General features: G+C 43.7%; 3 protein-coding genes across 4 annotated transcripts; 2 read left to right on the forward strand and 1 right to left on the reverse strand.

The window, feature by feature from the left end:
* The first annotated feature begins 273 nt into the window (after nucleotides 1–273).
* fbp1a (fructose-1,6-bisphosphatase 1a) lies at nucleotides 274–3,058 on the forward strand. Its single transcript, XM_088375717.1, has 7 exons — nucleotides 274–482; nucleotides 864–1,026; nucleotides 1,089–1,181; nucleotides 1,289–1,432; nucleotides 1,702–1,839; nucleotides 2,350–2,469; nucleotides 2,556–3,058. Exons 1-7 carry the CDS (start codon nucleotides 313–315, stop codon nucleotides 2,751–2,753), a joined length of 1,026 nt encoding a protein of 341 aa, XP_088231843.1. The 5' UTR covers nucleotides 274–312; the 3' UTR covers nucleotides 2,754–3,058.
* An 849-nt stretch (nucleotides 3,059–3,907) lies between these two features.
* Nucleotides 3,908–8,066, forward strand: fbp2 (fructose-1,6-bisphosphatase 2). Of its 2 annotated transcripts, XR_015858545.1 has the most exons (8): nucleotides 3,908–4,115; nucleotides 4,583–4,745; nucleotides 4,829–4,921; nucleotides 5,056–5,196; nucleotides 5,276–5,413; nucleotides 6,773–6,892; nucleotides 6,961–7,064; nucleotides 7,340–7,479. XR_015858545.1 is itself a non-coding variant. In XM_088375718.1 (7 exons), exons 1-7 carry the CDS (start codon nucleotides 3,943–3,945, stop codon nucleotides 7,523–7,525), a joined length of 1,014 nt encoding a protein of 337 aa, XP_088231844.1. In that variant the 5' UTR covers nucleotides 3,908–3,942; the 3' UTR covers nucleotides 7,526–8,066. The 2 variants fall into 2 exon arrangements, 1 of the variants encoding a protein (XP_088231844.1); XM_088375718.1 differs by lacking the exon at nucleotides 6,961–7,064 and having other exon boundaries at nucleotides 7,340–8,066.
* Nucleotides 8,067–8,762: 696 nt separating this feature from the next.
* Nucleotides 8,763–12,601, reverse strand: ctsla (cathepsin La). The gene is made up of 8 exons (XM_088375700.1): nucleotides 12,450–12,601; nucleotides 11,267–11,401; nucleotides 10,851–10,973; nucleotides 10,621–10,779; nucleotides 9,760–9,984; nucleotides 9,476–9,644; nucleotides 9,215–9,332; nucleotides 8,763–9,144 (listed from the first exon to the last, which is right to left on the reverse strand). The coding sequence occupies exons 1-8, from the start codon at nucleotides 12,579–12,581 to the stop codon at nucleotides 9,045–9,047; spliced, it is 1,161 nt and encodes a 386-aa protein (XP_088231826.1). The 5' UTR covers nucleotides 12,582–12,601; the 3' UTR covers nucleotides 8,763–9,044.
* Between the last annotated feature and the right edge of the window lie 649 nt (nucleotides 12,602–13,250).

Below are 13,250 nucleotides of genomic sequence, written 5' to 3' on the forward strand. Positions count from 1 at the left end.
ACATATCGTGCAAGTGTACCTAATGAATTGTCCGTACAACCACGTGAACTTGTGCAACATTTGTCAACACGTCATTATGAAATGTGTGCAATGGCAAATACAGCGTATAGTCACAGTCCATTGTGGAGCTCACACTCCATCTTATCATCGCGAAAGTTGCAACAAAGCGGAGCAGTGTGTTACCTTGGAGGCCGCGCCCCTCCTCTCCTCTCCTCACTCTGATTGGCCCGTCGAGTTTCGCGTCAGAGTTGCATTTAAGACCCGCGGCACTTCCTCCTGTGGACTGAGAAAACTTTTTTGGGGGTGGCAATCATGTCCGACAGAGGAACCTTCGACACCAACGTGGTGACCGTGACCCGCTTCGTCATGGAGGAGGGCCGGCGGGCCAAGGGTACCGGGGAGCTCACCCGGCTGCTCAACTCGCTGTGCACGGCCGTCAAAGCCATCTCCAGCGCCGTGCGCAAAGCCGGCATCGCTCACCTGTGAGTACGCACCCCTCCGAGTTTAAGACTGTAATTTTCGTCATTATAATTACTCACTCAAACACCCCTGGACGCCATCCGGAACATCCACGTTGGCTCAGACCAAGCAGGAGATTCTGGTTTGGCTCGAACCAATCAGGAAGCGCATACCTGAGGCCACGCCCACCCCCCCGTCACTCACTCAACAAACACAATGATTACATCTGGTTTGATGTTTATCACTTAACCATTTAACTACTTCCAATGTTTTAGTGATAGCTTAATGTGCAAAAAAAAAACTCGTGAATGGACCTGCGCTAAAAGTTTACATGACTGCACCTAAAAGTTCATTTGTACATGTTTGACCTTTGTTGCTATTCCTGTGCGTGTGTTTGTTTGCAGGTACGGCATCGCGGGCAGCACCAACGTGACGGGTGACCAGGTGAAGAAGCTGGACATCCTTTCCAACGACCTGGTCATCAACCTGATCAAGTCATCCTTCACCTCCTGCGTGTTGGTGTCAGAGGAGAACGAGAAAGCCATCATCGTGGATCCCGAAACCAGGGTAGGACGCTGGAAGAACATCACATTGGACCCCGGCAATGAGCCAAAATGTCTTCTCCTCAGGGCAAGTACATTGTGTGTTTCGACCCGCTGGATGGCTCCTCCAACATCGACTGCCTGGTCTCCATTGGAACCATTTTTGCCATCTACAAGAAGGTACTTGCACCAGGGCACCTTCTAAAACAGGGTGGGCCAAAGAAGCCACCAGAATACACCCCATGAAGATTTGTGACACATTAACATTCCACCATCTTGTCTCGCAGGCGTCGGAAGATGGCGAGCCTTGCGAGAAGGATGCCCTGCAGCCCGGCAGGAACCTGGTGGCGGCAGGATACGCCCTCTATGGCAGCGCCACCATGATGGTGCTCTCCACTGGACACGGCGTCAACGGCTTTATGCTCGACCCGGTCAGTACATGGATTTGGTTCATATTTAGTGTTGATCCAGGTCATTATCACTGACAGAAATCGTGAAAAGAATTTACAGAGCAGAAGTGACTTGAATATTTTTGAAGTGATTTGTATCAAAGTTGGCGCAAATCCAGATGCACATTTTTTTTCCCTCAAGAAATACCTGAGACAGGCGTGAAAGTAGTCCAATGAAATTCAGTTCTGAAGTAACTATAGGTGACTTAGAAAATGTGAGATAAATGATTTTCACCCTTCCTGCTCTTCAGGCCATCGGCGAATTCATCTTGGTGGACCGGGACGTAAAGATCAAAAAACGGGGGAAGATCTACAGCTTGAACGAAGGCTACGCCAAATATTTCGAGCCGGCTGTCACAGAGTATTTGCAGAATAAGAAGTTTCCTCAGGTAATGTTGACATAACCTATGGACAAAGCTCCAGGAAATGAGTTTGTGAAATTGCCTTCTTCTTCCTTCTTGTTAGCACACTGTTCAATTTTATCTCTGTCACGCTCCATTATTGTTAAACGAGTTCAGCAATGCCTTGCGATACGACTGAGACGTCATTTGGCATTTTTTTCCTTTGATTTCATAATACCTCCGCGAACAGTAACTCCGTCGGTCTGGGTTATACTGCCCCCAGGTGGCTAAGGCGAGCACACCAGAAGGAGCAGCATTTTGAATTATATTTCATTGTCACTAATGTATGTCTGTTCATAATTAACCAATATTTTTAGTGCTATTTTCCTCATTTAAAAAAAGTGAAGGTTCGAACAGTTCAATGGCATTTCCGTCCGTTTGAATGCATTACCGAGAGTTTTGGGTTACAAACGGTACGAATTCAACTTAAATCGCAAAGCACCATTGTATGCCTTGGTTAGCTCATGGCTAATGTTAATGCATTTGAAATGACCGCAGGACGGCAGCGAGCCCTACGGCGCCCGCTACATCGGCTCCATGGTGGCCGACGTGCACCGGACGCTCATGTACGGCGGGATCTTTTTGTATCCTGGCAACACAAAAAGCCCTCAGGGAAAGGTGAGTGCTCAAAATGAATGTAAAGCAACGGGTATGTAAAAGAAGCGATTTGAGACGATAGTAATGGTTCACCTTTTTGCTGCAAGCTGCGTCTGCTCTACGAGGGCAACCCCATGGCGTTCATCATCGAACAGGCAGGGGGCGCCGCCTCCACGGGCTTCGAGAACATCCTGGACATCCAGCCGAAGAACATCCACCAGAGGGCGCCGGTGGCCATGGGCTCCTCCGAAGACGTAGCCGACTACGTGGCCGTCTGCCGCAAGCACGCCGCCAAGGCAAAATGAGCTCGGTTCACGTTGCCGTCCACTCTTCAGGGAAGGAGACAAGTCTGTTAGCTTCTATTCCAAAATGTGTCTGCGTTTTGATGTCTTATTACATGATGTTCCATACATGTATGTCATTTAAGGACTATGAAGAAAAATACATTCCACAAATAAACAAGTGGTACAGCTCATTAAGACATAGTATGATTCAATGAACACTAACTGGAATTCGCTCTTGTGTTTATAAAACTCGTAAAATTATTATTATACCTCAGTTTTCAGCCTTCATTTGAAATGAATAAATAAATGAACAAATAGCACAATAATGACATTTGATGCTGTTGTTGCAATTGATCTCCAAAAAGATATTTTGTCCTGCTGCAAACACGAAGACTTCCTCTGTTCACCTCTACCTGTGACTCCACATCAATGCACACACAACATACACGTGAAGGACCACAACTTGACCTTATTCATGCTTCATAATGATTAAAAAAAAACTCCACAATAAATGTGTCAAACTTCTATCCTCCTTTTAGCACTCTGGCTAGGCTTGTGTTCATCCTTGAAGGGTCAGGCGTACTCTAGTTACGTTGACATTTAAGCTCAAAGGTTAGTAACAGTTCAGGCGGCCCCTGCGAACTTTCATACAAACGCTTGTCCTTCCCAGCAAGTTCTCTTTAGACAGCTGTGAGGCTGCAAGTCTGCTGTATTGCCATGTTAAAAAGTAACCGGGGCAAGTTTGAAGCAAACAGTCAGAGTAACATCCTGCAGTTTCTGCTTTCTGTGTAAAATTTGCATCCACGCCTCTGTTTAACGGAATATCTTAAAGGAGCTTAAGGGAATGTTGAAAAACAGCAACATGAAATTTAACACTGACGCTGGTGTGCATTTTTGCTGTGTTCTGTGTAAAATTCCCAAACGGGTAAAGATGGGATTCACTGTTCCAGCTCCAGTGCTGCAATCATGCAGGATGGGAACTCTGTGGGAAATTAACAAAGTTGAGACAGGTATATGAAGTTTAACAACCGAGAAAGTCTGCCAGCTTTGCTGGGTTCTGTATGAAACCTTTTAAACAACAGCTAGAAACAAGTCGTTGCAGCTGACACCTGACACCACACACACACAAATATAGATCCCCCTGAATCTCCCCTCACTTTGCTTTTTCCCCTCACCCAAGTCAGGACTCTAACGCGCCCCGGGAAGCACCATGTCGGACCAGTCTGCTTTTGAGACGGACGTGTGGACGCTGACCCGCTTCGTTATGGAGATGGGTCGCCAGGTCAAAGGGGCGACAGGCGAGCTGACACAGCTGCTCAACTCCATGATGACCGCCATCAAGGCCATTTCATCGGCCGTGCGCAAGGCCGGCCTGGCCCACTTGTGAGTAACCACATGTGGGTCCCCAAAAGGAAATACTTTGTAAAGAGATTTGTAAATATATGAACAGAACAGTTGACTGTTCCCAAAAGAGAAAATTGTGCCTGATTTTTTAGAAGACTGTTTAAATGTCATTTTCTTTGTCTTAAAATGTGTTCTCGCGTGTGCAAAAAAAACAAATAGTAGTTCGTTGACACCGGGCGGCCACAAGATGGCGGCAATGCAGTGCTTTAAAATACAAAAAATAGTTAATATGAGTTTTTCAGCTATTAACGAAGGATGGGTTGAAATAAATCGACCCAAATTTGATCTTGTGAATGCCAGGGGTTCAGTGAATAATCTTAAAAATTGAAAAATTGAACTTTTACTTGTAATTCCAGTTCTAAGGGAAAAGACTGATGTAGGACAACAATGGCCTTTGTGAAGCTCACATATAAGTCAACACGGAAATTTGTGGTGTGCACTCACAGGCAGGGCATGGCGGGCTGCGTGAACGTGACGGGGGACGACGTGAAGAAACTGGACGTGCTGTCCAATGACCTGGTGATCAACATGCTGAAGGCCTCCTACGGCACCTGCTGCATGGTCTCCGAGGAGGACAAGGGCCTCATCATCACGCCCAAAGACAAGAGGGTAGCGCTATGTGTGATATATTACACACATGCACGTACTACATAAAATACTACATACAGTACAGTATGTGTTGTGTGATGCAGGGCAAGTACGTGGTGTGTTTTGACCCCCTGGATGGTTCCAGTAATATTGACTGCCTGGCTTCCATCGGCACCATCTTTGCAATCTATAAACGGGTGAGTGTCGCTAGATCACCAATCTCATCATCCAATTGATCGATCAATCCATTACCAACCCACCTATTCAGAATTGACAGCTGGTCTTGGCTTGAGTATACAGATATATATGAGTATCTATGCTGTGCTCTCAGGTGACGGAGGGCGAGCCCACCGAGGAGGATGCCCTCCAGCCGGGCAGCAACATGGTGTGCGCCGGTTACGCCCTCTATGGCAGCGCCACCTTGGTGGCCCTCAGCACCGGTGCTGGCCTCAACTTTTTCATGCTGGATCCAGTGAGTTTACAAAAAAAAAAGGCACCGATTTTTTTTTACCACTTCACCGCGAACATATTTAAATTTTTGTTGTCGCTAGGCTATCGGTGAGTTCATCCTGACTGAGAGGAACGTGAAGATCAAACCCAGGGGGAAAATCTACAGTTTGAACGAGGGCTACGCAAAGTACTTCCACCCCTCTGTCAACCACTACATCAACCACAAGAAGAATCCCGAGGTCAGCTGTCATCTGTCCGTCTGTCTGTAGTGTGTGTGTGTGAGCCAGTTGTTCCTCACACTAACATCCTCTTCCTGCATGCGATGTGTACGCTCAGCACTTTTAGGCAGCACGCAGCATGTGATGCAAGGCGGCCGTCATGTGATGGTACAGTGATGACTCGGAATAGATTTTTTGGGCCGCAGCTGACAAATGCAAAGTAGAACTTTTTTTGTCACACTAAGGCACTATTTTCATTTCATTCCTTCTTGCACTGATTTAGCTCAAAATGGGTTTCAAGTATTTGTTTGGAATAATTTCATCTGCTAATTGAATTTCTTTATGGTTTGTTTTTAAGTTCTTTTTATTTCACTTTTATGATAATTTTATGGATTTGTCAATGTTTTACTTGTATTATATCTATACACACATATATATATACATATAATATATATATTTTTTTGGGTGGGGATAATTATTATTATCATTTTCATATTACATTTTACAGACATCTTTGAAATGTTTTTTGTATGAATATGTATTTTTTCATGAGCATATTATCTGTAATTTGTGAGTCTTTACAATCAATCAGTTAAACCGCCCTATTGAAAAAGAGTCATTTGAAGCAATAATTCAAAAATAATACCACTGCAGCTATTTGAAACAGTCTTTTCTTTTTACATGAGGCCTTAAGCTCAGCTCCTTATGGAGTGTGTTGCTGCAGTGTGTGTGTGTGTGCGTGTGTAAAAAATTAGCCAACACGTTCGGCCTTTCGTGTGATGGCTGCGCCATTAGTCAGCAAGCACATGACTGCAGTGCGTCACACTGCCTGCATGTGTCCACACGTTTAGTCAGTGCATTTTTTAGAGCCTCAATATGCCCAGAACAGTACAAAATAGTTGTAAATGAATAAAAAAAAAAAAAAGCACCAAGCTGTGTTTATCCAAACTTAAGCAGGATAATGGCGTGCATCTTGACGTGTTCATGAGCCACGGCGTTAGCCACTTCCTTTTTTCACCTCCGTTACAATTCGATGCCATTGATAAGGGCTTCGCCAAAAATGTGTGTCGGGTACACAACTCGCGCCTGAGTAGAAAACATCCATAGATATAAATAGGTAGATACAATACACTTGCTGACACAGCAATGCTACCGTGAGCTAATGCTCATGCTATCCATTAGCTTTGATCCATTTATTATTTTGCACATTTCAATCATATTACTTTTTTTTTTTGTCTGATAGCTACCCATTTTTCTTTGGACCTTTATGTCATTTTTTTCTAAAATAACAAAAAGTGTTTTTGGTCCATTTGAAAAGGGTTATTTCTTTTGTTATATATTTTTTGCTTTTATATTCAGCTACTGTGTTGTGTTGAACAGGACGGCGGTACGCCATACGGCGCACGTTACGTCGGTTCCATGGTGTCGGACGTCCACCGCACCATCACGTACGGGGGCATATTCATGTACCCGGCCAACCAAAAAAGCCCGGAAGGGAAGGTAAGCTTTCCATTCTGACAGCGACACTTGCTTTCCATTTCCATTGAATGCACAGAAACCCCCACCAGGTGCTACTACAGTAAAACTGGAAGTAAAAGAGAAGACAATGAAGATGGAGAAGTGAAAGCGACAGTGAGATGACAGCTGGCCAGGATGTCAAGGCCGGGGAGAAGTAAGCAGATTGGTGAACGAGAATAGGGAACAAACATTTCACTTCAGAGATTCACTGGCGGCCATTACAGAGATGAGCATTTTAAGGTTTCTGCTAGCCAAAACAGCAGCACACGCCATGTGGAATGGGATGAACATTTCATTTGTTCATTAACATTTGCAAACTCATCGACTGACTTTGCATACGCAACTCCAAACTTTCATACTAAATCTTGAATTATAATTTAATGACGAGAACACTTGTGGTATACGTCGTGTTTTTTGTGTGTTTTGTAGCTGCGCCTACTGTACGAGTGCAACCCAATCGCATTCCTGGTGGAGCAGGCAGGTGGCGTGGCCACGACTGGCACTCAGAGGGTCCTGGACGTGCAGCCCCGGGCCCTCCACCAGCGGGTGCCCTTCGTGGTGGGCTCGCCTGACGACGTCAATGAGTATTTGACTTTTGTCAACAAGTATCAGTAATGAGTTTGTCTTTTATCATCTGTATGCCTATGGGCTTCCACACTTTGACCAAAAAAGGCAGTCAAACATTTTAGCTCTGTTTTTTATTTTTATCCCAAACTCAGTAAAATTTTCATGTTTTTTGATAAGAAGAGAACATTTACTGTTTTTAAGCCAATTGTTTCTTTGGATTTCAGGGGTTTTTGGTTGAATCTTGCAAAATTATCGTGTTTTTTTGAGCTAAAATATTTGTTGTTTTACAACTACACTTTGTGTTTGTGTAAAACATTCATAAGTGGGGTTTTTTCTGACATTTTAAAAGATGGAATATGTATGGAAGGTAATATCTGGCAAGATTTTCACTTTAGTCCCGCCCCCTCGTCCTTGACTAAAGCCACGCCCCTCAGTTACGTCATGGAACTGTGCATTTGTACAGTGTACACAAACTGATGTTAACCACCGTGGCGACATTGCAAGTTGGGATGTTGACAAAAGCCAAACTGTTACCCATTTTATTAATTATTTGCCATGTACAATCAATTAAAAATACTTGCTCAACTCACCTCAATGACTTGTTGTGGTTTTCCGCCGGGTCCAGCGACAGACGCAGACGTCCGCTTTGGAAATCACCATTGCATTTGTTTACCCTTGATTAGTGTCAAGGTCTGTCAAATTTCTTCTTCTGAACTTTCGTTGCTAGCCCAACGGGGAAGAGGCAAGAAAACGAGGAGTGCGTGCGACGAGCTTGTGCAGGCAGGCGGACTGCGTGCGTGCACGTGCAATTGATTGACAGGCCGTACCTTGTCTACACTCTGGCTAGTTTAGTTCCGTCGGGACAAGTAAAAGCGAGCCAGACAGGGGTGAATTTTCTAAAGATCAATTTAATAATATTCTACTGTCACATTTGTTTCGTTTTTAAACATGGCAAACTATACCTTTCAACTTAACCCAGCAAAATGTAGTACTTTTTTTTATTTTTTAAATTACCTTTTATTTTTAATTTTATTTCATATTTCCCCAACTTACTTTCTTGATGTGCCAGTGATTTTTTTTCTTCTGTTGTCTGTTTTTTTTGTACAGAAAACATTTTTAGGAAGGATTTCTACTCATTTCTTTTTATAAAAGATATTCTTTGAGCACTTTTTCTGAAAAGTCAAACAAAAACCTTTTTACTGGTTAACTGGCCAATGTAAACAAAAATCTTCAATTTGCCCCGATGAGAATAATCTCAATATTTGAAGAAAAGGCATAAAACCAATGTGTGTCACACCTTTAATGGTCGACATTAAACGAAACATTAGAAAAACCAGACATTTACAAGAATCAGCATTTCCCCACTCACTGAGCAGGATATGTACAAGTACAAAGAATAAAAGACAAAATTTGTTCAATATAAATTGGCTTGAAATTAGCATTGTTTCCTTAAAAACACTCATTTGTTGACTAAAATCAAAATGCTTGAATTCCACGTTGCATTTAAAAATTTGGAAAAAACAAAACAAAACAAAACACTAAATGGTGTCTATGGCGGTGGTTGTCATCAGACCAGTGGGTAGCTGGCAGCGGTGGCAATTCCGCAGTGGTTCTTGCGATCCTTGGCCATGTAGATGTAACCTTTGTCTCCCCACTTCTCGCTCCAGCTGCAGAATTAATACAAACGGGTTAGCGACGTCTCGCTCATAACAAAGACGGCAGCGTTTCAGCACCCACCTGTTTTTGACGATCCAGTACTTCCTGCCATCCACATCTTCACCCTCGTAGCCGTAACCCACCACCAGCACGCCGTGGTCCAACTCCTCGCTGCTGCACTCCTTCTCAAAGTAGATGCCTAAATCACAGCCAACCACCGAAAAGCAAAAGTCCCAAATTATTATTATTATTATTTTTTTTTTTTACATTCTAAATTCAAAAGAAACTTTTGCTTTTTACAATTTTAGAAGTCTCCAAATTTCTCGAAAGGCGAGCACTGACCTGACTGGTAGAACTGGAAGGACTCGTGTCCGGCGTCGATTGCCACGGAGACGGGCCCCACGGAGGCCACGGCCTTCATGAGCGCGTGCTCCTTGCCGCTCGGCACGTCCATGAAGCCCGTGTCGTTGGCAGAGTTGAACTTGGGGTCGTAGCGGCATGGCTGGTCATCCTGCGGGAGGGGGAGATGAGCAGCCTCGGTTACTGTGGCGACGACCACAACAAACGCTACTAAACCACTTGAAACAGTTCAATTGAATGCATTTGGACTTTATATCGGGACGTACGGTGCCCGTGTAGGGATAGGCCTGCTCCGAGTCCAGGCCGTCGTTGTCCTCGATGTACTGGAAGGCCTGGTCCATCAGGCCTCCGTTGCAGCCCTCGTTGCCTTCGGGCCGCGAGCAGTCCACCAGGTTCTGCTCGCTCAGAGACACCAGATTGCCCGTCTTGCGGAAGTGCTGACCCTCCAGGGCCCCTGTGGTGCTGAAGGCCCAGCACGACCCGCATTGACCCTGAACGCACACATGTACGCACGTCAATACGGGAACCCGGGAGGATCAAAAACCCTCTGTAGGTAGCCTCTCGTAGGTTTCCCCCAAACCTCAAGCATGAGAGAATGTGCTTATGCGAAAATTTAAAAAGGTGTTGAATGTGTGTAAGTGGTGTGTGTGTGTGTGTGTGTGTGAGTAGCGCATTAGCACTACAGCACAAGGACAAGTTTGTGGTTCTATGTGGACATTATATGGCAACAAGGAGGGGAGGGAGCTGGCGAGAGTGCACAATGCAGATAAACAAAGTCCACCGCTATGGCAGACATCTTATCTTTCACGCTGAGCTAAATATGACTCCATTCCACTGCGGTCGCCTCATACAAACAAACACTTGTTTAATTACTTTGAGATGCAAAAACATGAAAATACTCACAATTTGGTTTTATTTAAGGTCAATTACTTTGAGGTGGAAAAAAAATCATAAAAATATTGAGACTATTTGGTCTTGTTTAGGGTTCAAACATTTGGTAAGGGGACTCCCATATAGCCAATGAAAGGTCACCCAATTATTAGAAACAGAGCCACTATGTAAAGTCATCGCTTCCCAACTCCATCTTGGCACAAAGCCTGGACTAGTCTGTGTGCGGACGAGGTTACCTGGTCCTTGACGGGGGTGACGTAGCCCTGGTCTCTCCAGTCCACCGAGCGCGGCGCCTCCAAGAAGTTGGGCTCCATGAAGAGAGCTCCTTTGACCTTCCTCTGCACCTTGTTGCTGCGCTTGTAGCCGTTCATGATCTGCCGGAACTCCTCGTGAGTCTGAAGACAAGCGCGGCAGAGTTAAGAAGGCGCCCGCGATGAGCTGTTCATCGGCCGGCTCCGGCACGTACCATGTCTCCAAAGTGGTTCATGCCCAGGCTGTAAGTGTGCTTGCCCATGGAGTGTTCCAGATTGTGCAGCTCAATCTTCCTCAAGTTCTTCTCCCACACCATCCTCCTCCAGCCTTCCTCCTTCTACAACGACGACATCGACAGGCGTGTCTCAACAAAGCAGAGCGTGAAGATTCCAAAATGGAGGCTTTTTTTAAGCTTTATCTGCTATTGTATGAAAGGGGGGGGGGCATGGATAACCGGCTTGTCTTGGATTGTGTGAATATTCGGAAGGTTGACTAACTCAGCAATTTGAAAGCAAAGTACAAAAAGTGGGCGGAATAATAAAGACAATGCATTTTGCAGAAGACGTGAATGCTGGGGAAACGTTCACACATATTATAATGGGCCCGAATTCTTTCATTTCCTCGTGGTACCTGGTGGTACTCCTTCGAGTGCCAGCTCTTCCACAGGTCCCAGTGCTGGTCCAGCTGAGGGTCCAGGGAGGGGGCCGAGGCGGCGGCGCTCAGGCACAAAGCCAACGCGATGAGAGGCAACATGTTGGTGGCTACCTATAAAAAAAAAATAAAAAAAAATAACGATAAATATTCTAAGACAAAAACACATCATCACCCTGACACCTTTTGGCATTCTCACGTAACTTGGGGACGGCTTCATTTAAGACATGCACTGCTTAATCAATAATTATAATTGTTCTTTAAAATACAATCTCCTTACAACCACAATAAACATTTTCAAACTTAAATGACAAAACACATTTACATTTTGTAATATTAGGCGTTGGATCTTTGGATTCTATATAATGTATTTGTTAGAAATATTAATAATACAACAGATCGCATAATAACCTTTGTTATTATTATTAAAATGATTATTACTGGTGGCGCAGTAAGTGTACCTAATAAATTGTCCACTGACTGAGTAATACGAAACCCAGCGTTGAGCTTCCAGTACATAAACAAACTCGAAGAACATCTTCTCAAATACTCTAATATTCGAATCGTGCTGTATCATACGAAACAGTTCCTATCAAATTATGTTAATGTAGCTTTGTAAAAGAATTCGAACAATGGTAATTTCGAAACAGGCTGGGATGTTTTTTTTTTTTTTTTTTTTTTTTTTTGCCTAGTCACGGGATCTCCGAAGGCGAGCCAAGAAAGTAAGCCATTGAAAACTCCCGTCCATACGTCGTGGAAAAAGATCAATTTGAACGAAATAATGCAAACCATAAACATATTTCCTCGCCATATTTACTTTCGCACCCGTTCAAATTGTAAAAACAAACTGGTAAGTGCCGGTTGTTGTCTTTTGTTTGAGCCGAGAGGCCTGTGAAAGGTAAGCTGAATCGAAGGTGACTACCGAAACTATCGAACCCTGATCAAAACGTCGATATATTTGATTTGGACATCCAAATTCTAACTTAATGTATACTTAAATAGGCTTTTCTCCAATGTCCTTCGTGTCTCCACGCTATTATGGCTGTGCGACAAATCCCCACGATTATATTAACAAATTAAAGGCATGAATCAAGATGAACATTAGTCATAAATAATTAGCAACGCTTAACATTGAATTTAAAAAAAAGAAATTAATACTTACTGGCAGCCCGTAGAGACGATGCGGATAAACGGGAAAGGGGGAAAATATCCTACTGCAGTTGGGCCACACAAACTTATAAAGGATTTGAGTGGCAGTCAACCTCCCGCCCACCGACGTGTCTGATTGGCCCATTACTTGTTTGTTCTTACTCAAGATGGCCCTTTGGGTGACGTCATCTCAGATGCACGTGATTCCTCATTGGAATGACGCGACAAGAAAACAACAACGTTAACGACGACCAGTCCCTTAAAATGACATCAATTCAAACCGTTTCGTAATACCACGAATGATGCATACGAGATTGGTCGTAAAGGCTATTTCATTCGTCTTTTTCTTTTTACTTTACGTGATAATGACACGTTTGGGCAAAACAGTAGTGTGCACTCGTTATCTGCACCGGGTACGCCCGTTTGCTTGAGCAAATATCAGGGAAGATAAAATAATAGTCAATAATTAAAAGTAAACAAAACTAAGCAAAAAAAAAAACCATTTCAAGTGTTATCGTAAAGAAGAGGAAAGTAGGTTAAAGTATGTGGACTTTGAACGCCCGTCACAACAACATCTTGCTTGATTATCGACCCATTTGGGAAGTCATTGTCGGATTTTTGTTTTCTTGATTAGCTACGTTATCTGAGTTGAAGGTTGAAAACACGTGGAATGACATTTTAAAACGATATATTGAAATGTTGGTATTTATTCATTTAAAAATTTCGTTAACCTTAGCATAGAGATTGCAAACAAGCACTGGGGTAACAGACTTTTTTTTTTTAAACAAAAACCCCACATGAATTTATTAAAGAT

Source organism: Syngnathus floridae, chromosome 5, assembly GCF_059516105.1.
Source record: "Syngnathus floridae isolate MCC-2025c chromosome 5, RoL_Sflo_1.0, whole genome shotgun sequence".
Taxonomy (NCBI): domain Eukaryota; kingdom Metazoa; phylum Chordata; class Actinopteri; order Syngnathiformes; family Syngnathidae; genus Syngnathus; species Syngnathus floridae.

Excerpts from the sequence above, each read along its gene's own strand:
- fbp1a (XM_088375717.1), top strand. The coding sequence starts at position 313 with ATGTCCGACAGAGGAACCTTCGACACCAACGTGGTGACCGTGACCCGC. Across the intron at positions 1,433-1,701 it reads ACGGCTTTATGCTCGACCCG|GCCATCGGCGAATTCATCTT; the intron begins GTCAGTACATGG and ends CCTGCTCTTCAG. Across the intron at positions 2,470-2,555 it reads CAAAAAGCCCTCAGGGAAAG|CTGCGTCTGCTCTACGAGGG; the intron begins GTGAGTGCTCAA and ends TTTTGCTGCAAG.
- fbp2 (XM_088375718.1), top strand. The coding sequence starts at position 3,943 with ATGTCGGACCAGTCTGCTTTTGAGACGGACGTGTGGACGCTGACCCGC. Across the intron at positions 5,414-6,772 it reads ACCACAAGAAGAATCCCGAG|GACGGCGGTACGCCATACGG; the intron begins GTCAGCTGTCAT and ends TGTGTTGAACAG. Across the intron at positions 6,893-7,339 it reads AAAAAAGCCCGGAAGGGAAG|CTGCGCCTACTGTACGAGTG; the intron begins GTAAGCTTTCCA and ends TGTGTTTTGTAG.
- ctsla (XM_088375700.1), bottom strand. The coding sequence starts at position 12,581 with ATGGGCCAATCAGACACGTCGGTGGGCGGGAGGTTGACTGCCACTCAA. Across the intron at positions 9,985-10,620 it reads TCACCCCCGTCAAGGACCAG|GGTCAATGCGGGTCGTGCTG; the intron begins GTAACCTCGTCC and ends GTGTGCGTTCAG. Across the intron at positions 9,145-9,214 it reads TACTGGATCGTCAAAAACAG|CTGGAGCGAGAAGTGGGGAG; the intron begins GTGGGTGCTGAA and ends TTAATTCTGCAG.